At 44.2% G+C, this 20,110-nt stretch overlaps 1 protein-coding gene across 3 annotated transcripts; it reads right to left on the bottom strand.

The window, feature by feature from the left end:
* Window positions 1-303: 303 nt before the first annotated feature.
* ZNF836 (zinc finger protein 836) lies at window positions 304-19,608 on the bottom strand. Of its 3 annotated transcripts, none has more exons than XM_074024417.1 (6): window positions 19,580-19,608; window positions 19,287-19,485; window positions 17,606-17,748; window positions 16,365-16,459; window positions 8,220-8,346; window positions 304-3,965 (listed from the first exon to the last, which is right to left on the bottom strand). In XM_074024417.1, the coding sequence occupies exons 4-6, from the start codon at window positions 16,377-16,379 to the stop codon at window positions 1,297-1,299; spliced, it is 2,811 nt and encodes a 936-aa protein (XP_073880518.1). In that variant the 5' UTR covers window positions 16,380-16,459; window positions 17,606-17,748; window positions 19,287-19,485; window positions 19,580-19,608; the 3' UTR covers window positions 304-1,296. The 3 variants fall into 3 exon arrangements, with proteins under 3 accessions (XP_073880518.1, XP_045236038.2, XP_005590237.2); XM_045380103.2 differs by adding an exon at window positions 17,090-17,187 and having other exon boundaries at window positions 19,287-19,608; XM_005590180.4 differs by having other exon boundaries at window positions 19,287-19,608.
* Window positions 19,609-20,110: the final 502 nt, after the last annotated feature.

Below are 20,110 nucleotides of genomic sequence, written 5' to 3' on the forward strand. Positions count from 1 at the left end.
CCAAGTAGCTGGGACTATGGGCACACGCCACCATGCCTAGCTAATTTTTTGTATTTTAGTAGAGACGGGGTTTCACTCTGTTGCCCAGGCTGGTCTCACACTCCTGAGCTCAGGCAATCTGCGCACCTCAGCCTCCCAAAGTGCTAGGATTACAGGCGAGAGCCACTGCGCCCAGCCTTCCAGTATGTACATTCTTATGATGAGTGAGTAGTGAACACTACCTTAAAACTTAGCTACGTTTACTGCATGTGTAAATGTATTGGGCCATATTTGAATTGCTATAAAGAAATACCTGAAGCTGGGTAATTTATAAAGAAGTTTAATTGAATCACAGTTCTGCAGGCTTTACAGGAAACATAGTGCTGGCATCTGCTCACCTTCTGAGGAAGCCTCAGGAATGTTAAAATCATGGTAGAAGGAGAAGGGGGAGTGGGCATATCACATGGCAAGAATAGGAACAAGAGAGAGGGAGGTTCCATACACTTTTTCTTTTCTTTTTTTTTGAGACAGGGTCTCACTGTCAGCCAGGCTGGAGTGTACTGGCACAATCTTGGCTCACTGCAACCTCTGTCTCCTGGGTTCCAGCGATTCTCATGCTTCAGCCTCCTGAGTAGCTGGGATTACAGGCCTGCATCACCATGCCTGGCTAAGTTTTGTATTTCAGTAGAGACAAGGTTTCACCATGTTGACCAGCCTGGTCTTGAACACCTGGCCACAAGTGATCTGCCCACTTCAACCTCCCTAAATGCTGGGATTACAGGCATGAGCCACCATGCCTGAACTGCCATACACTTTTAACCAACAAGATCTCAGCCGGGCTTGGTGACTCACGCCTATAATCCCAGCACTTTGGGAGGTTGAGGTAGACAGATCATGAGGTCAAGAAATTGAGACCATCCTGGCAAAAATGGTGAAAATCCGTCTCTACTAAAAATACAAAAATTAGTCAGGCATGGTGGTGTGCGCATGTAGTACCAGCTACTCAGGGAAACTGAGGCAGGAGAATCACTTGAACCTGGGAGGCAGAGGTTGCAGTGAGCTGAGATCATGCCACTGCATTCCAGCCTGGTGACAGAGACAGACTTCGTCTCAAAAAAACAAAACAAACAAACAAAAAAACAAGATCTCACCAGAACTCACTATCCCAAGAAGAGCAAAAACCAGGTGGTACTAAACCACTCTTGAGAAATTCACTCCTGTGATCCACTAGGCCCCACCTCCAACACGGGGGATTAAAATTCCACATGAGGTTCAGACAGAAGCGTCAAATATACAAACTATACCTGTAAATGTGAATTATTTGAACCCAGAAGTTAGGAGAACATCTAAAGGCGTTTCCACATTGAGTTTTGTTGTCAGATTCTCTCCAGTATGTTTTGTCTGATGTTTAGTGAGGCCTGAGCGACTAATGAAAGATTTGCCACACTCATTACATTTATAAGGTTTTTCTCCAGAATGAATTATTTGGTGTTTGTTGAGGCAAGAAAACCGTCCAAAGGCCTTGCCACATTCAATACATTTGTATGGCTTCTCTCCAGTGTGATTTCTTTGATGGTACACCAGCTTTGACCTTTCAATAAAAGCTTTACCACATTCATTACATTTGTAAGGTTTGTCTCCAGTATGCATTTTCTGATGATTAACCAGAATTGAACGTACTCTAAAGGCTTTGCCACACTCATTACACATGTAAGGTTTCTCTCCAGTATGAATACTCCGATGGCGTGCTAGTGTTGATTGATGACGAAACACCTTGCCACATTCATTACATTTGTAAGGTTTCTCTCCAGTATGAATTCTCCGATGCCTTGCAAGGTTCGAAGTGGAATTAAAGACCTGGCCACATTCAATACATTTGTATGGCATCTCTCCAGTATGCCTTCTCTGATGGTACGTCAGGCCTGTTATATGACTAAAAGTTCTACCACAATGGCTACATTTGTGTGGTTTCTCCCCAGTAGGATTTCTGTGATATCTTGCAAGTTTTGAACTTTGGATAAATGCCCCTCCAAACTCATTACAATTGTAAGGTTTCTCTCCAGTATGAATTATCAGATGTTTAGTGAGGCTTGATCGCTGAGTATAGGCTTTGCCACAATCATTACATTTGTAAGGTTTCTCTCCGGTATGAATTTTCCGATGACGTGCTAGGCATGAGTAGTAACTGAAGACCTTACCACATTCATTACATTGAAAAGGCTTCTCTCCAGTATGAATTCTCTTATGATTTGAAAGGTTTCCACTGTCATTGAAGACCTTGCCACACACATTACATTTGTAAGGTTTCTGCCCAGTATGAATTCTTAGATGACGTGCTAGGCATGAGTAGTTCCTGAAGACTGTGCCACATTCATTACATTGGAAAGGTTTCTCTCCCGTGTGTATTCTCTTATGGATTGAAAGGTTTCCACTGTAATTGAAGACCTTGCCACACACATTACATTTGTAAGGTTGCTCCCCAGTATGAATTCTTAAATGTCTTACAAGGCATGAATTTTCACTAAAGACCTTTCCACATTCACTGCATTGGTAACGTTTCTCTCTAGTATGAATTATCTTATGTCGAGTGAGTAATGACCCCTGTTTAAAGGCTTTGCCACATTTATCACATTTGTAAGGTTTCTCTCCAGTATGAATTCTCCGATGCCCCGCAAGATGTGAAGTCTGACTGAAGACCTTGCCACATTCATTGCATTTGTAAGGTTTCTCTCCAGTATGACTTCTCTGGTGCCTTGCAAGTTGTGAACGTTGACTGAAGACCTTGTCACATACATCACACGTATATGGTTTCTCTCCTGTATGGATTATCTGATGTGTAGTGAGGCTTGAGCTCCGTTTAAAGGTTTTGCCACACTCGCTACATTTGTAAGGTTTGTTTCCACTATGAACTGTCTGATGAGTTGCCAGGTTGGAACTTTGACTAAAGGACTTTCCACATATGTTGCATTTGTATGGTTTCTCTCCAGTGTGGATTCTCTGGTGGTTTACAAGATTTGAATTCTGCCTAAAGACCTTGCCACATATGTCACATTGATATGGTTTCTCTCCTGTATGGATTATCTGATGTGTAGTGAGGCATGAGCCTTGTTTGAAGGTTTTCCCACACACATTACATTTGTAAGGTTTCTCTCCAGTGTGAATCCTTTGATGTATTGCAAGGTTGTAACTTTGACTAAAGGACTTGCCACATTCGTTACATTTGTATGGTTTCTCTCCCGTGTGACTTCTCCAGTGATTTACAAGATCAGAATTTTGTCTGAAGATCTTGCCACATACATCACATTGACATGGCTTCCCCCTTGTATGGACTATCTGATGTATTGTTAGTAGTGAGCCCCGATGAAAGGCTTTGCCACATTCGTTGCATTTGTAAGGTTTCTCTGTAGTATGCACCATCTGATGGTTAATAAGACTTGAAGACACTCTAAAGGCTTTGCCACACTCATTACATATGTAAGGTTTTTCCCTAATGTGTGTTTTCTCAAGTTGGGTGGGTAATGACAGTTGCAAAAACTCATTCCCATATTTTTTAGAAATGTTGATTTGGACACTTGGAAGAATTCTTTGAAGTGGTGAGACTAGGGAACCATTATTAACTGTCTTCTCAGATTGGTTACATTCATAAATTTTCCCTTCAGTTTGAAATTTCTGCAGTTCAGTCAGATGTGAGTGAAAGCTTAATGGAAGCTGATTTTCAATACATTTGTTTTCTACATCCTCTTGACTATGTTGACCACTTTTACCAGTAAGATTGTTTTTATAGGTCATTGGCACTTCTTTATTATTTATTTCACCATCTTTCCATTGAAACTCAAGGTCCTGTAGATTTTTCTGGATTTCCCTTAAGTAAAAATTTTCAATATCATAACATTCATGTCTTTCCAGCATCACTGTTTGGAATTTTTCTCCTGTATTACTGTTTCCTATTGGTGGTAATTCCTTGGTCATACATTTAGGAAGGATACCTACAAAATATAATGAACATAGGGTTTTTTTTGTTGTTTTTTTGTTTTTTGGTTTTTTTTTGAGACAGAGTCTTGCTCTGTTGCCCAGGCTGGAGCAGAGTGGCACAATCTTGGCTCACTGCGACCTCTACCTCCTGGGTTCAAGCTATTCTTCTGCCTCAGCCTCCTGAGTAGCTGGGACTACAGGTGCATGCCACCACACCTGGCTAATTTTTGTATTTTTAGTAGAGGCAGGGTTTCACCATATTAGCCAGGCTGGTCTCAAACTCCTGACCTCGTGATCTGCCCACTTCGGCCTCCCAAAGTGCTGGGATTACAGGCATGAGTGAGCCACTGTACCTGGCTGAACATGGGTTTTACAAATAACTAGTATTATTTGTTTTTGTTTGTTTGTTTTTAAATAACTACTATTCATAAATATTTTATATTGAAAACATACTACACTAAAAGTAACGTTTATACTAGACAGTTACCAAACTTTACCACAGTGATCTTCTATTTTTACAAATAAAAAAGGAGTAGAATTCTTCAGTAAAGAAACACTAATCACATGTAATTCAAATTAATTTTAAGGAAGTCTAGTTTCAAACATTCAATGACCAAAAGACTCATGTCGTGCAAACATATATATTAGCACTAAAAGAAGTATTTTTCCACCATGCCCCCAAATCATACACCAACTGGCAGCAAACATATGGCTCTCTCAGAAGAAAAAACAGTTATATATATATTTACTTCATATTTATTGTGCACAAATAAATGTCAAATTACAGCTAAATATCAACAAGTTCAACTAATTAATGATCTATGTAAATGGCAAGCTAAATTATAAATCAAAAATAGTACTGGGAAAATGAGAAAGAATTTTTTGAAGTTATAAAACTAAGTTATTTTTCTGAATACTTATTATATAGGTATTAAACCTGTTCTAAAACTACCTATTTCTGGCTGGGTGCGGTGGCTCCCACCTGTAATCCCAGCTCTTGGAGGCCAAGGTGGGTGGATCACGGGGTAAGGAGTTTGAGACCAGCCTGGCCAACATGATGAAACAATGTCTCTACTAAAAATACAAAAATTAGCCGGGCATGGTGGTGGGCACCTGTAATCCCAGCTACTCAGGAGGCTGAGGTAGGAGAATTGCTTGAACCCGGGAGACAGAGGTTGTAGTGAGCTGAGATTGCACCACAGCATTCCAGTCTGGGTGACAGAGCAAGACTCTGTCTCGGAAAAACAAACTAACAAAAAACTATCTATTTCCATAAAAAAAATAGACATTTGCAACACTAACAAGCAATGCAAGTCAGCTATATTGACTTATGTCTGCCAAAACTCATATGTTAGGGTCCTAATCCTCAATGTAGTATTATTTGGAGGAGTGAAAACTTTGGGAGGCAATTAGGTCAGCATGGTAGGTAGAATTTCAGGAATGGAATAGGAATTAGAATAGATGTGAAAAAGCTTTTGCTTTTTGCATGACAATCCTTCTGCCATGTGAGGACACAGAAAGAGTTAGCCATGATACACCAGGAAAAGGGCCCACACCAGGAACCAAAGTGACTGGCTCTGACATGTGGACTGCTCATCACCCAGATCTGTGAAAAGTGAATTTCTGTTGTTCAAACCACCCTATCTATGGTATCTGCTATACCTAGCCACATTAAGTTAAAGCTAATATGCCATCTCATTATAAACATGAAATAATGTTGATATACCTTATTAAACTAAGAGACTTCTGAGTCTTTACTATAGAACATGCAATATTCCAAGCTAGCAAACAGCACTAACTTGTTTTTAAAAATCTTAAGATAAATTATCACTATTTTACAAATAAGGACAGTAAGTCTGCCCATAGGATTTATGTATCTACACCCAAATTACAAAGAAAGTAAGACGTGAACCTGGGTTTCCAGTATCAAACATGTTTTTAAATAAAACTGGTCAAACAGGCAGTTCAGATAACTGGTCACCCAAATACCAAGAGTGTAGAAAGAAATACTTCAAGAGCTGGCCGGTTGCAGTGGTTCACGCCTGTAATCCCAGCACTTTGGGAGGCCGAGGCAGGTGGATCATGAGGTCAGGAGATGGAGACCATCCTGGCTAACACAGTGAAACTCCGTCTCTACTTAAATATACAAAAACTTAGCCAAGTGTAGTGGTGAGTACCTGTATTCCCAGCTACTCAGGAGGCTGAGGCAGGAGAATGGCGTGAACCCGGCAGGCGGAGCTTGCAGTGAGCCGAGATGGCGCCACTGCACTCCAGCCTGGGCAACAGAGTGAGACTCCGTCTCAAAAAAAGAAAAAAAACAGAAATACTTCAAGAGCCAAGGTGTGTTGCCAAAACATTATTCAGTCATCCTTCATGAATAACGGTATCTGAGTCATCATCCCCTGCACATATTGATGTAGGCAGTGTTCTCAGAAAGTTGTCAAGTGAATGAGTAGGCGTCATCCCTTACACGCTGAGTGTAGTGTGGAAGGTGAGGGAGTTCTGCAATAATGGGAGTGTAAAATTAATACGCTAGTAAGTGACTGGGTAGTCCATCTGGACCAAAGTAATATGTTCAGAAGAGGAAGGGAGGAGGAAGGGCATGAGGGGAGGGGAAAGAGTTATGAGCATGGGGCAGCAGGGTTTGTGCTTGCAGAGCTGTGGGTATATACTTGCCTAAAGAATAGTTAAAATTCTGACTTTGGAAGAAAACAGAAAGACTTATTTAGAAGTAACGCAGTGACTCACATCTGTAATCCTAGCAATTTGGCAGGCCAAGGTGGGCAGACTACTGAGCTCATGAGTTTGAGACCATCCTGGGTGAAACCCCATCACTACTAAAATACAAAAAATTAGCCGGGTGTGGTGGTGTGAGCCTGTAGTCCCAGCTACTCAGGAGGCTGAGGTAGGAGAATTGCTTGAACTCGGGAGGCGGAGGTTGCAGTGAGCTGAGTTCATGCCACTGCACTCCAGCCTGGGCGACTGTGGGCGGCAAGCCACCCAGGTGCTGAGGCAACAGACCGAGGGCACGAGCTGTTTCAGTATAATAAAATACATAAAATAACAAGAGTTATACTAGATATAGATCACAGATATGATTATATGTAAGTATCACTAATCATTAGTTTGTAGTAATTACTCTTTATGCAAATATTATAATAATCCTCGCTCTACAATCATAACCTAGGAAAAGCCAGGCCATACAGAGACAGGAGCTGAAGGGACATGGTGAGAAGTGACCAGAAGACAAGAGTGTGAGCCTTCTGTCACAACCTGACAGGGCCACTACAGGGCTCCTTGGTCTAGAGGTAACGCCAGCGTGTGGGAAGACGCCCATTGCCAAGAGGACTGTGGCCTAGTAGTAGCGTCAGTGCCAAGGAAAAACACCCGCTACCTTTCCCCGGGGGAGTTTAGAGAAGACTCTACTCCACCACCTCTTGTGGAGGGCTTGACATCAGTCAGGCCCACCCGCAGTTATCCGGAGGCCTAACCGTCTCCCTGTGATGCTGTGTTTCAGTGGTCACCCTCCTGGTCTACTTTCATGTTCCATCCTGTATACCTGGCTCTGCCTTCTAGATAGCAGTAGCAAAATTAGTGAAAGTACTAAAAGTCTCTAATATATAGAGACTATACATCAGAAATAATGGCGTAAGCTGTCTGCTGTCTCTCTCTCTCTCTGCCTCGGCTGCCAAACAGGGAAGGGCCCGCTGTCTAGCGGACACGTGACCCACGTGACCTTACCTATCATTGGAGATGGCTCACACTCCTTACCCTGCCCCCTTGTCTTGTATCCAATAAACAACAGCACAGCCTGGCATTCGGGGCCACTACGGGACTCCGCGTCTTGGTGGTAGTGGTCCCCTGGGCCCAGCTGTCTTTTCTTTTATCTCGTTGTCTTGTGTCTTTATTTCTACGATCTCTCGTCTCTGCATGGGGAGAAAAACCCACCGACCCTGTGGGACTAGTCCCTACAGGTGACAAAGCTAGACTCTGTCTCCATTAAAAAAAAAAAAAAAAAGTAGCATTATACTGACTAATACTTAAATATGGGAATTATACTATGGGCACAGGACAACAAGGGAAGATATTCCAAAAGGAGGTAGTGTGATGATATGGGAAGTGAAAGTCCAGATGCAGCATTATGAAGCTTTTTATCTGTGAGTCAACAAGGCTTCAGTTTCAGTCAAATGACGGATAGGGCTCCCAAGAGAGAAAACACAAAAATGCACAAGGGCAGATCTTAACTTCTAGAGCAAAATTATGCTTACCCAGGAAGACCAGGTTCCTGTAGTTCTCCAACATCACATCCCAGTACAAAGCTTTCTGCACAGGGTCCAGGGATTTCCACTCCTCCTGAGAGAATTCTATGGCTACATCTCTGAATGTCAAAGGTCCCTGAAAAGAAAAACACATTTCAACAAGGAGCAATGGGAGAGCTCTTATCTATACATAAAATGACAAGAGGAGAGAACTGTCACATCAATTTGATTGAAGTGTGTGTTTTCACATATCCACGCAGGGTATCTGTGAGAAAGTCATGTGTCCCTAATTTTAGCTTGTTATAAAATTCAACAGGAGGTTATATCCTGTAAATCAGTGTACACTTCTCATTTTTGTGTATAATGCAAGAAATACACAAAGAAATGAATAAGTGCTTATGTGTATAAGTGTTAGATATTATGTTCAATATATCCACTGAATGTCCAGATAAGCTAGTATAAGAGTTGTGTCTTCGAGATGACAATGTCCATAGCAGCTTTAAAGAAAGGTCAGAAACTAAAAACTGTGATGACCAGAGCAACAGCAATGACTAAAGTTTTGAAACACTCCCCATGTGCTGGGCATTACTCCAAATGCTTTACATGTTCTAATTCAAATAACAACATAATAGATAGAGAGAGAGAGAGAGATTTTTTTCCCATGTTACTACGAGACAACTATGTCACAGAAAATGCTAAAAAGTCACCTAGGTCAACAACCTAAAAATGGCAGAGCAGGCATCTGAACCCAGATGTCTGAGAATGAGTCTTGAATCAAAAGAAACAAACAGTTAAATCATGGTGACAGTATGTCATAGTCTCTCTGTGCTGCTGTACTGAGTAAAACAGACTGGGTAATTTATGAAGAATAGAAATGTATTTCTCATGATTCTGCTGGCTGGGATATCCAAGATCAAGGTGCCAGCAGGACTGATGTCTGGTGAGGGATGATCCCTGCTTCCAAGATGATCTTGTTGCTTCGTAGGGGACGAATGCTGTGTCCCCCACATGACAGAAGGGACAGAAGGGCCAAAAAGTAGTGAACTCCGTAGAATAAGCCTTTTGATATATCATTGACGAGAACACCATACCCACTGATAAAGGCCGACTTCTCGTGACCCAATCTCCTCCTAAAGGCCATGCCTCATAATATTTAAAGATTGGGCACTGGGGATTAAGTTTCAACATGAATTGCGGAGGAGGAAAAAAAAAACTCAGACCATAGCATTCCACCCCGGCCCCCAAAATTGATGTACTTCTCACAGACAAAATACATTCTATCCCAATGGCTCCCAAAGCCTTATTTCTACAACCAATTCAAAAGCCTATAGTCTAGAGTTGTACCTAACTATGATCTAAATCAGATATGGGTGAGACTCAAATGTGCATTTCATCCGAAGGCAAACTGCTCTCTAGTTGTGAACCTATGAAATCAAACGAGTTATGTGCTTCCAAAATACAATGGTGGGGCAGACACAGGTTAGATATTTCAATTCCAAAAGAGAGAAACAGGAAACAAGGGGTAGCTGTTCCCATGTGAGGCTGAAACCCAACAGGGCACATACATTAAATACTAAGGCTTGACAATAATCTCTGACTCCATGTCCCACCTTCTAGACATCCTGGAGTAGAGGTTGGGTCCCAACATCCTGGGGATCCCTGTCTCACTGGTTTTGTTGGGATCACCCCACATGGACGTTCTCACAGTGCCTGCAGCTCTCCTGAGCTGGAATCACATACCGGTGACTCTACAGTTTTGGGGTCTTATCGGTGGCCCTGCTCCCAGGGCTTTACTGGACCTTATCCTAACAGGGACTCTGAAATTGGCCCTGCCTCCACAGCTAGAACTGAGCATTGCCCTAGTAGGGACTTCCAGGGACAGCCTCACTCCTACAGCATTTCTATGCCTAGGCTCCAAGGATCTCTGAGGCATTCTTTGAAATCTAGATGGAAGTAGCCATGAGTCCACATCTCATGCCCTCTGCACACTTTTAGTAACCACTGTGTTCATGTTGCCAAGGTTTACAGTTTGTGTGTTGTAACCGACCTCGATCCCTGGTGGACTGAACAAAAGGGGCAAACACGGGAACAAAAGACAAAGACAAAAGAGTATATTTGGAAGAAGGGGTCGGGGGCACCTTGCCTCTAGTGGACAAAAGCCCTAAGCTTTTTCAGCCCTCCAAATTTATTAGGTCAAAGAGATAACCAAAAGGGGCGGTGATTGTCGGTAACTGTCAGTCAGTCCTTTGGATCACAGCAGGCTTGCAAGACTGCATCATTCGACCAATAAGCACTAGATTTCCCAGAGATAACTTCAAGGAGCCCAGCGCCAGGGAGTGATGGCCCTCAGCAAACTTGGTGGCAGGTGCAGTCGTGAGTTTGCTCACATCCTGCATTCATGATAAACAGTTTGCTGTTTGATCATATAGCCTCCAGTGGAATGCTGAGTTGATCACGATCCCTTTGGCCTTTTTGGCTCCCAACAGTGTGTGCCCTCTGGAGTGGTGGCTGGTCTGCACCTGGTCCCACGTCAGCCACAGATGGGGTAGCTAAGGACCTCTGCTCTGAAATACAGAGATCACAGATCTGAGGTATCGGAGTTCCCATGTCCAAAGGGCACCCCGGGCCACTCCCTTGAAACTATTCTGCCCTCAAGGCCCTGGCACTCTGAACCTACAATGGGCACAGCAGTCTCAAAGATCTCTAAAATGCCTTTGGGATGATTCTCCCATTGTCTCAATAATCAGGTCCTGGCTTACTTCTATCCATACTAATCTCCTTGTCCAAGGCCACTTGGCTACACCCCTCTTGGTTTTCTCTCCTAAATACACTTTTAATTCTTTACATGGCCAGGCTGAGAATTTTCCAAATCTTTACATTGGGCTTTGAAAACAAATTGTTTTTAATTCATTTTTCTCTCCTCCCATTTTCCTATAAACAGTTCAGAGAAGCCATGCAGCAACCTGAACAATTTGCTTTGAGAATGTTTCTGCCAAACATCTTAGTTCATCACTCTTAAATTCTGCTTTCCACAGCCCGGGTGCAGTCGTTCACTCCTGTAATCCCAGCACTTTGGGAGGCTGAGGTAGGCGGATCACGAGGTCGAGAGATCGAAACCATCCTGGCCAACGTGGTAAAACCCTGTCTCTACTAAAAATTCAAGATGAGATTTGGGTGGAGACACAACCAAAGCCATATCAATTCGTTTCTGTCTTGCCTGAATATAATGACTGAAAGGAACAGGATGAAAGGTTAGGGGCCACTGCAAAAAAGGATGATTGACATAAACCAGTGTGTGCAGTAACACATAAAGACACTAGGTAAGATCTAGTACCATAGCTGACTGCAGCACAAGAGTCGTCAATAGCACAGACAGATAACAGGGGAGCTTCTGAGTAGAAACCAGCAAACCTCTTCAATTAGGACATGACAAGCAAAGGCCCAGAGAGGGCACAATCCCCAGTTAGAAAATTATCATTCTGTGTGTGTTGTTGTTGTAGTAGTTGTTTTAGATGGATCATTCTACTGAACTCCAGCCTGGGCAATACAGTAAAACCCTTCCGCAAAAAAAGAAAAGAAAAGAAAAGAAAGGAAGGGAGGGAGGAAAGAAAAAGAGAGAAGGAAAGAAAAAGTGAGAAAGAAAGAGAGAAATGGCCAGGTGCAGTGGCTCATGCCTATAATCCTAGCACTTTGGGGAGCAGAGGAGGGCAAATCACCTGAGGTCAGGAGTTTGGGACCAGCCTGTCTAACATGGTGAAATCCAATTTCTACTAAAAATACAAAAAATTAGCCAGGCATGGTGGTGCGTGCTTGTAATCCCAGCTGCTCAGGAGACTAAGGTTAAGAGAATCACTTGAACCCAGGAGGCGGAGATTGTGGTGAGCCAAGATCACACCATCGCACTCCAGCCTGGACAAGAGTGACACTCTGTCTCAAAAAAAAAAAAAAAAAAAGAGAGAGAGAGAAAGAGAGAAAGAAAGAAGGAAGGAAGGAGGGAGGGAGGGAGGGAGAGACAGAGAAAGAGAGAGAAAGACAGACTAAAGCTAAAAATAGAGTAACTGAGTTGAAATAGTCACTAGATGAGTTCAACAGAGCTGACTTAGGCAGAAGAAGGAAGTGGTGAACTCAAAGGGGATTTTGACAGGGAGAGAAACAAAAACTACAAAAAACAAAACAAAATGAGGAGAGCATAAGGGGCTCATGGCAAACCATCAAGCATCGAGAACATATGTATTCTGGGAGTCCAATAAATAATGTGAATATATCTAACATTACTTAAGTGTAAGTAAACAAACAAGCTTTACTGAAAGGCATAATATAATCAAAGGCTGGGTTCCATGTCTCATGCCTGTAATCCCAGCACTTCTGGAGGCTAAGGCAAGCAGATCACTTGAGGTCAGTTTGAGTGGTCAACATGGTGAAACCTCCTCTCTCCTAAAAATACAAAAAAATTAGCTGGGTGTGGTGGTGAGTGCCTATAGTCCCAGCTGCTCAGAAAGCTGAGGCAGGAGGATCCCTTAAACCTGGGAGGCGGAGATTGCAGTCAACCCAGATCATGCCACTGCACTGAAGCCTGGGCAACGGAGCCAGACTTCATCACCAAAAAATAAGATTCATGCAAAGAAAATGTCAGCAAGAAAACCTTAGATCTAAAAGAAACATAGTATTTTATAATCACACTGTGAGCCAGGCCTTCCAGAAAAACATAAAGCAAACATTTATTTATTTTTGCTTTTGTGGTATGCCGTCCTAAAAGAGGCACTCACTCTTCGTTGTTTTTTTTTTTTTTTTTTTGAGGCGGAGTCTCGCTCTGTCACCTAGGCTGGAGTGCAGTGGTGCAATCTCGGCTCACTGCAAGCTCCGCCTCCCGGGTTCACGCCATTCTCCTGCCTCAGCCTCCCGAGTAACTGGGACTACAGGCGCCCACCACCTCGCCCGGCTAGTTTTTTGTACTTTTTAGTAGAGATGGGGTTTCACCGTGTTAGCCAGGATGGTCTCGATCTCCTGATCTCGTGATCCGCCCGTCTCGGCCTCCCAGAGTGCTGGGATTACAGGCTTGAGCCACCGCGCCTGGCCGAGGCACTCACTCTTTAAACTGCCCAACCCGGAGGAAACATCAGACATCTGTGGTGAAGATAGCATGCATACAGGCAGCCACGGTGACATTCTTTGTAAAACAGTAAAAGAAAAACGGTAAAAAAGAAAAAAGGTTAAAAAAAGCGAAAAACGGTAAAAGACCCATACGTCTTCATCTAGGGATTGTTCCAAAGAGGATGCAAAACAAACTATTAGTGTTTATTAACATAAAAATATGTACACTTCAAAACCTGCAAAATAAAATTTCACAGCAGAACATTCACTGAAGAATTGTTTTCTGAAATCTCATGATGACGTGTAAATGCAACTCGACACCTCTCACTGACTATTGCCACAGAACCTACAACAGTAGCTCCCCATGGAAACATGAGGGATGGTGGATGATGTGATAGGGAAAGGAAACTGGGTTTCCCCAGGATGGGCACTTGAAAGAGTGATCATTTCCTCCAGGATGGTGCATTTCCTGCTTTGCTAGATCTGGCAAGATTCCCCACTACCCTGAGCTGCAAAGGGACCCTCTCCCACCAACATCACATCAGATTTCCCACTCATTTAAACAAAACCTGCTACTATGTTTCTTTTAGATTTTGAAGATCTAGGGAAAATGACAACTCTCTGTATTTCCATTTCATTATTTTGTAGAAATCAAAATAAAATAATCCTCGTTCATTGCGCAATTTTTTTTTCTGCATTCTAGGAGCCATTTCATATTCTGTAGTTAAATTTTTGGAATATATATGCCTTAATGTTCTTTTTTTATTTTTATTTTTATTTTTTTTTTGGAGACAGAGTCTAGCTCTGTCGCCCATGCTGTAGTGCAATGGTGCGATCTCAGCTCACTACAACCTCTGCCTCCTGGGTTCAAGGGATTCTCCTGCCTCAGCCTCCCAAGTAGGTGGAACTACAGGCATGCGCCACCATGCTGAGCTAATTTTTGCATTTTTAGCAGAGATGGGGTTGGCCAGGCTGGTCTCTAACTCATGACCTCGTGATCCGCCTGCCTTGGCCTTCCAAAGTGTTGGGATTACAGGCATGAGCCACTGCGCCTAGTCAATGTCCTTTTTTTTTTTTTGAGATGGAGTCTCGCTCTGTCGCCCAGGCTGGAGTGCAGTGGCCGGATCTCAGCTCACTGCAAGCTCCACCTCCCGAGTAGCTGGGACTACAGGCGCCCGCCACCTCGCCCGGCTAGTTTTTTGTATTTTTTTTAGTAGAGACGGGGTTTCACTGTGTTAGCCAGGATGGTCTCCATCTCCTGACCTCGTGATCCGCCCGTCTCGGCCTCCCAAAGCGCTGGGATTACAGGCTTGAGCCACCACGCCCGGCCCAATGTCCTTTTTTTAGATTATAAATTTTTTTTTAGCATAAACTGAAACGTTTCCTTGATGTCCCATGTTTTATGTTTGCTCATAAATTTTATGGTGTATGTACGGTATACAACATGATATTACAGTACAGATAGTAAAAAAGTCACTATAGTTTAACACATTAACATATCCATCATCTCACAGGTACCCTTTTTTTTTTTTTTTTGACACGGAGTATTGCTCTGTCGCTGAGGCTGGAGTGCAGTGGTGTGATCTCCACTCACTGCAACCTCTGCCCCCGGGGTTCAAGCAATTCTCTGCCTCAGCCTCCCAAGTAGCTGGGATTACAGGCACCTGCCACCATGCCTGGCTAATTTTTGTATTTTTAGTAGAGACAGGGTTTCCCCATCTTGGCCAGCCTGGTCTTGAACTCCTGACCTCTTGATCCACCTGCCTCAGCCTCCCAAAGTGCTGGGATTACAGGCGTGAGCCACCATGCCTGGCCCAGTACCCTTTTTTTTTTTTTTTGACAAGAACAGTTAAAATCTAACATAGCATCAATTACATATATAATAAAATATTATTTTCCTGTCGTCTTCATGTTATGCCACCTTTTTAATGCCTAAACTGCATCTCTGCTTGGATTTTACTGCAAATAAATACATTATGCGATGTTTAAAATAAAAGAAATATGATGTTCAGTAATAATTGGTGGAATGAGAGAATTTGGCTCCATCTTCTCTAATAACAAAGAAGTTCTGCTCCTATATCTGAGCAAAATTATAACCTTTTTAGATAAAACAACTGCTACTAGGAGTCCCAGCATGAACACCACAGTCTCTGTAGGATGGATATGCTGACAATGGCTAAATGAATCTGACATTCAGGTTGATTTTATATTTTAAAATCAATGATAGGCCGGACACGGTGGCTCATGCCTATAATCCCAGCATTTTGGGAGGCCGAGGTGGTCTTGAAGACCACCTGACCAACATGGTGAAATGCCATCTCTACTAAAAATACAAAAATTAGTCAGTCGTGGTGGCACATGCCTGTAATCCCAGCTACTCAGGAGGCTGAGGCACGAGAATCACTTGAACCAGGGAGGTGAAGGTTGCAGTGAGCCGAGATCGCACCATTGCACTCCAGCCTGGGCAACAAGAATGAAACTCCGTCTCAAAAAAAAAAAAAAAAAAAAGATAAAATAAAACACCCTTTATCACTGATGCATGTATCTAATTGTCCATTCCATTCCCAGTCATTAAGATTTTGAAGTTAGAAACAGTGACTCATTCATACAGCTTCAAATGTAGTATAAAATTAGGCAGAAAAGATCTCCCCTGACACACTCTTTTCCAGAATTGATGAGGTATTGTGCACATTAATATGTGCCTTCCGCGTGCAGCTTCTCTACTTCTGGTCTACAGAGAGCTGACTGCATCCTGATTTTGCCTCTAAACGATCTCTGCTGCCAACAGCTCTGACACTGTGGGGCTCATACCCTGTCTCCATCCGTGTCTGGGTGTGAGCTGCTCCCAGGACCATGCCCAGCAGAGCCTCTTCCCAAGTTAATGTCACTGGGTCTCGGTGAGATAGAATCTAAGTGAGATGAGAGAAACTGAGGGAAGGCATGGGTGAATGGCAGTAAACACGTCAGGCAGGATGCTTCAGACTCAGAGAAGATTCGCAACTCCAATGCATCGCATTTCAAAAAGGAAGGAGACAGAATGATCCACTAAGAATATCATTTTACCTGTGTAAGAGCCATCCCTGACTCCTTTTCTTTCCTGTTCTTCCTCTTCTGGGCTGCTCTCTCAGTCAGTATAATTACTTCTTTACAAGTCAAATCTGAAAGTGAAAAATCTGTCGTTTAATGCTTGGAAACAACACATTCCTTTCTGTGCTACAACCATGCCCACAGGAAAGACCTCAGCATGTGGAGAGGCAGCCCACTGCACCAGGGGGATGCAAGGATAATAAATTCCTAAACAAAGACCAAGTGGCCTGGCATGGTGGCTCACGCCTATAATCCCAGCATTTTAGGAGGCAGAGGCGGGCGGATCAACTGAGGTCAGGAGTTTGAGAGCATCCTGGACAACATAGTGAAACTCCGTCTCTACTAAAAATACAAAAATTAGCTGGGCGTGGTGGCAGGTGCCTGTAGTCCCAGCTACTCGGGAGGCTGAGGCAGGAGAATGGCGTGAACGCGGGAGGTGGAGCTTGCAGTGAGCCAAGATCGCGCCACTGCACTCCAGCCTGGGCAACAGAGCGAGACTCCGTCTCAAAAAATAAATAAATAAAGGAACTACAAAGAAAAAAGTAGGCTGGGCGCAGTGGCTCATGCCTGTAATCCCAGCACTTTAGGAGGCCAAGGCCAGTGGATCACCTGAGTTTGGGAGTTTGAGACCAGCCTGACCAATATGGAGAAACTCCATCTCTACTAAAAATACAAAATTAGCCAGGCGTAGTGGCACATACCTATAATCCCAGGTACTTGGGAGGCTGAGGTAGGAGAATTGCTTGAACCTGGGAGGCAGAGACTGCAGTGATCCGAGATGGCTCCATTGCACTCCAGCCTGGGCAACAAGAGTGAAACTCCGTCTCAAACAAAAAAAAAGAAAAAACAAAAAAGAAAATCCATTACAAAAAAATAAGACTCTCTTGGGCCGGGCGCGGTGGCTCAAGCCTGTAATCCCAGCACTTTGGGAGGCCGAGACGGGTGGATCACAAGGTCAGGAGATCGAGACCATCCTGGCTAACATGGTGAAACCCCATCTCTACTAAAAAATACAAAAAACTAGCCGGGCGAGGTGGTGGGCGCCTGTAGTCCCAGCTACTCGGGAGGCTGAGGCAGGAGAATGGCGTGAACCCGGGAGGCGGAGCTTGCAGTGAGCTGAGATCCGGCCACTGCACTCCAGCCTGGGCGACAGAGCAAGACTCCGTCTCAAAAAAAAAAAAAAAAATAAGACTCTCAATACTCCTACAAAGACATACCTTGTAGGCCTGATGTGGTGGCTTCCCATCTGTAATCACAGCACTCTGAAAGGCTGAGGCAGAAGGAATGCTTGAGCCTGGGCGGTTGAGGCTGCAGTGAGCGGAGATCATGGCACTGTACTCTAGTCTGACAGAGCAAGACCCTGTTTCAGAAAAGAAAAAAAAAAAAACAAAGACATACCTTGTAGTGAGAGTGACAGTCATTTATTGCCCCATTTCTCATTCACTCTATCCTCTACTCTATCCCAGGGAAGAAAAGAGTTACCACAAATGACTGAATTTAAATGCCCTCTGGCTAAACAGAAATTCTAAATATCTTTTGATACAAATAAATACAAAATGCACAAGCCTTACAGAAAAGAGTGGTAATTTTCATCCTCATGATTACAATTTAAAGAAAAAAATTTTAGAGTGTAAAGTCACAAAGCAGAATATTACAACCACCATCCATATCCAATCAACTCATCACTCATCTGGATAGGGTCCTCTCCCACTTTCTTCACTACTACGTGTTTCCCTCTCGCATGCTGCATCTTTCCTCCCCTTTTCTGTTCTCCTCTTTTATGTCTGTTCTGCCCAATAGTCGGCAACTTACTTCACCTCTTGGAACTCTTCCTCCCCAATCTTTCTGATTGTCCCCAATCTCCACGTATTTCTGCCTCTTTTTCCCCATCTAAGCTCCCTCTCTGCTCTGCTTGTTAAATTCCCTCTTACCTGTTACAGCTCCTTTGTTCCCACTCTCTAGCACCCCCAACTTCCTAGGCTTCCTCCCTGCTGCGGCTCTCTCTCTACTCTGCTTGTCACCCACTGCCCTCTCTTTCAGTTCCAGCACCACGTAGCTCTGGCAGCCACGGCTCCAACTCTTTTACCTTCTCCCCACTGTCTGTCTGCAGTGCCTCCTCCTTTGCCGCCCCACTCTATTTTGCTGCCCTTCATCTCTCTGAAGGTCCCCTTTTTTTCTAAATGTCTCTATGTGCTTTTCTCCCCCTGCTTCTTTCTCCATTCGTTCTCTTTCACTCTTGCTATCTCTCTGCAAATCCCTAAATTATCATCCATTTTGCCGTGTATTTATGGGTCTCCCTCATTCTCTTCGGTTTTTCCTTTTGCTTCGTCGTTCCCTGTCTTTTCCTCTCCTGATCCCTCTCACCCACACATTCAGTAGGACAGGGGAGGAATAAGATGCCCAACTCCCGGAAGAGCACATTTTCCAGTAGAGTAAAATTTGGGAAGGAAGAACACTGGGTATCACAAGACAGACTCAGGTCACCTGCCCCAACGGGGGGATCAGGAAAAGCAGTGGCTGTTAAGGGGAAGCCTGGGGAGCGGAAGGACCCGGCGTGAGGAGGATACTAGGTGGCGCCGGGGTACGGTGTCTCAGGACAGGGAGGGTCTGCAGAATCCCAGGACCTGGGAGGAGAAGAGGCTCCTTCAGGAGCCGGACGGCGGGCGCTCCCCTCCAGGGGCTGACAAGGGAGGAACTCGGGGGTCGCGACGAGTGGGAATCCACCTCCCGAGTGAGGGCTCGACTTGGTGCAGGGCCGAAGCAGAGGTCAGTAAGGGTTTTAAGCAGGAACACGACCTGAGTGGGGTTGTCTACGTGGTCCTAAGGCAGAAAGGCAGGGAGCAAGGAACAGCCGCAGAGAGATTTTTAAACCGAAAGGAAAGCAATTATCAGACTTACTTGGGGCGAAGGGGCTGTTGCTGGTATTTTAAGGTCCGTAGCGATCCCCAGGAAACGGGTATGGACAAGGGAAGACCGCCAAGTGCACGTTGGATTCACGTAGACCCGGCGAAGCAAATGTTTAGTCCAGGTAGACGGAAACTGACGCGCAGCGCTGTGACCGTTTCCCCGCGCGATCTGCTTCCGGGTGTGCAGGAAGCTTCACGAGAGGAGAAAAAAAGACTCAGAAGCCTGGGGCGGTGGAGGGTCCTGGGTGGGGTGCGACCCGCAAGGGAAGAAGCAGAAAGACGGACCTGATTTGGGAACCCTGAAAGGGTGGGGCAGGCTCATGCGGTAGTGGGCGGGGCCAGGCGGGCAAGGCAGGACGGGCGGTGTGGGCGGGACCTGTTTGGTGGGCGGGGTCTGTTATTCCCTCTGCCTTCAGCCCACCGAGTCTTTGTTCTCCTGATTTGGGAGTATTGGTGACTGTTTCTTGTCCTGTGAAGCGGTGTTACTTCCTGCCTATTTTAAGTTAATGTTTTAGACTTTAAGGTCAAAGTTTAAAGTTGTGGTCCACTTCTGTTGGAAACTAAGATGTTTTCTTCTTGTCAAGTTGAACTGATTTAGGTCAAAATCGATTTTTGCGAGCCTGGTGGACTCCATCGGGTCTTGCCAGTGAGGCTGAAGTCAGTAAGGCTGAAGTTACTCAGTAGTCAGGGAACTAGGATATCCGTGAAGATTTGATGTGCAGCCGTGGCTGGATCCAGGAACCTAGAAGACATTATGCCAAGCGAATTGTGCTAGACACAGAAAGATAAATCCTGCATGCGTTTACTTACATGTGC

Source organism: Macaca fascicularis, chromosome 19, assembly GCF_037993035.2.
Source record: "Macaca fascicularis isolate 582-1 chromosome 19, T2T-MFA8v1.1".
Classification (NCBI taxonomy): Eukaryota; Metazoa; Chordata; class Mammalia; order Primates; family Cercopithecidae; genus Macaca; species Macaca fascicularis.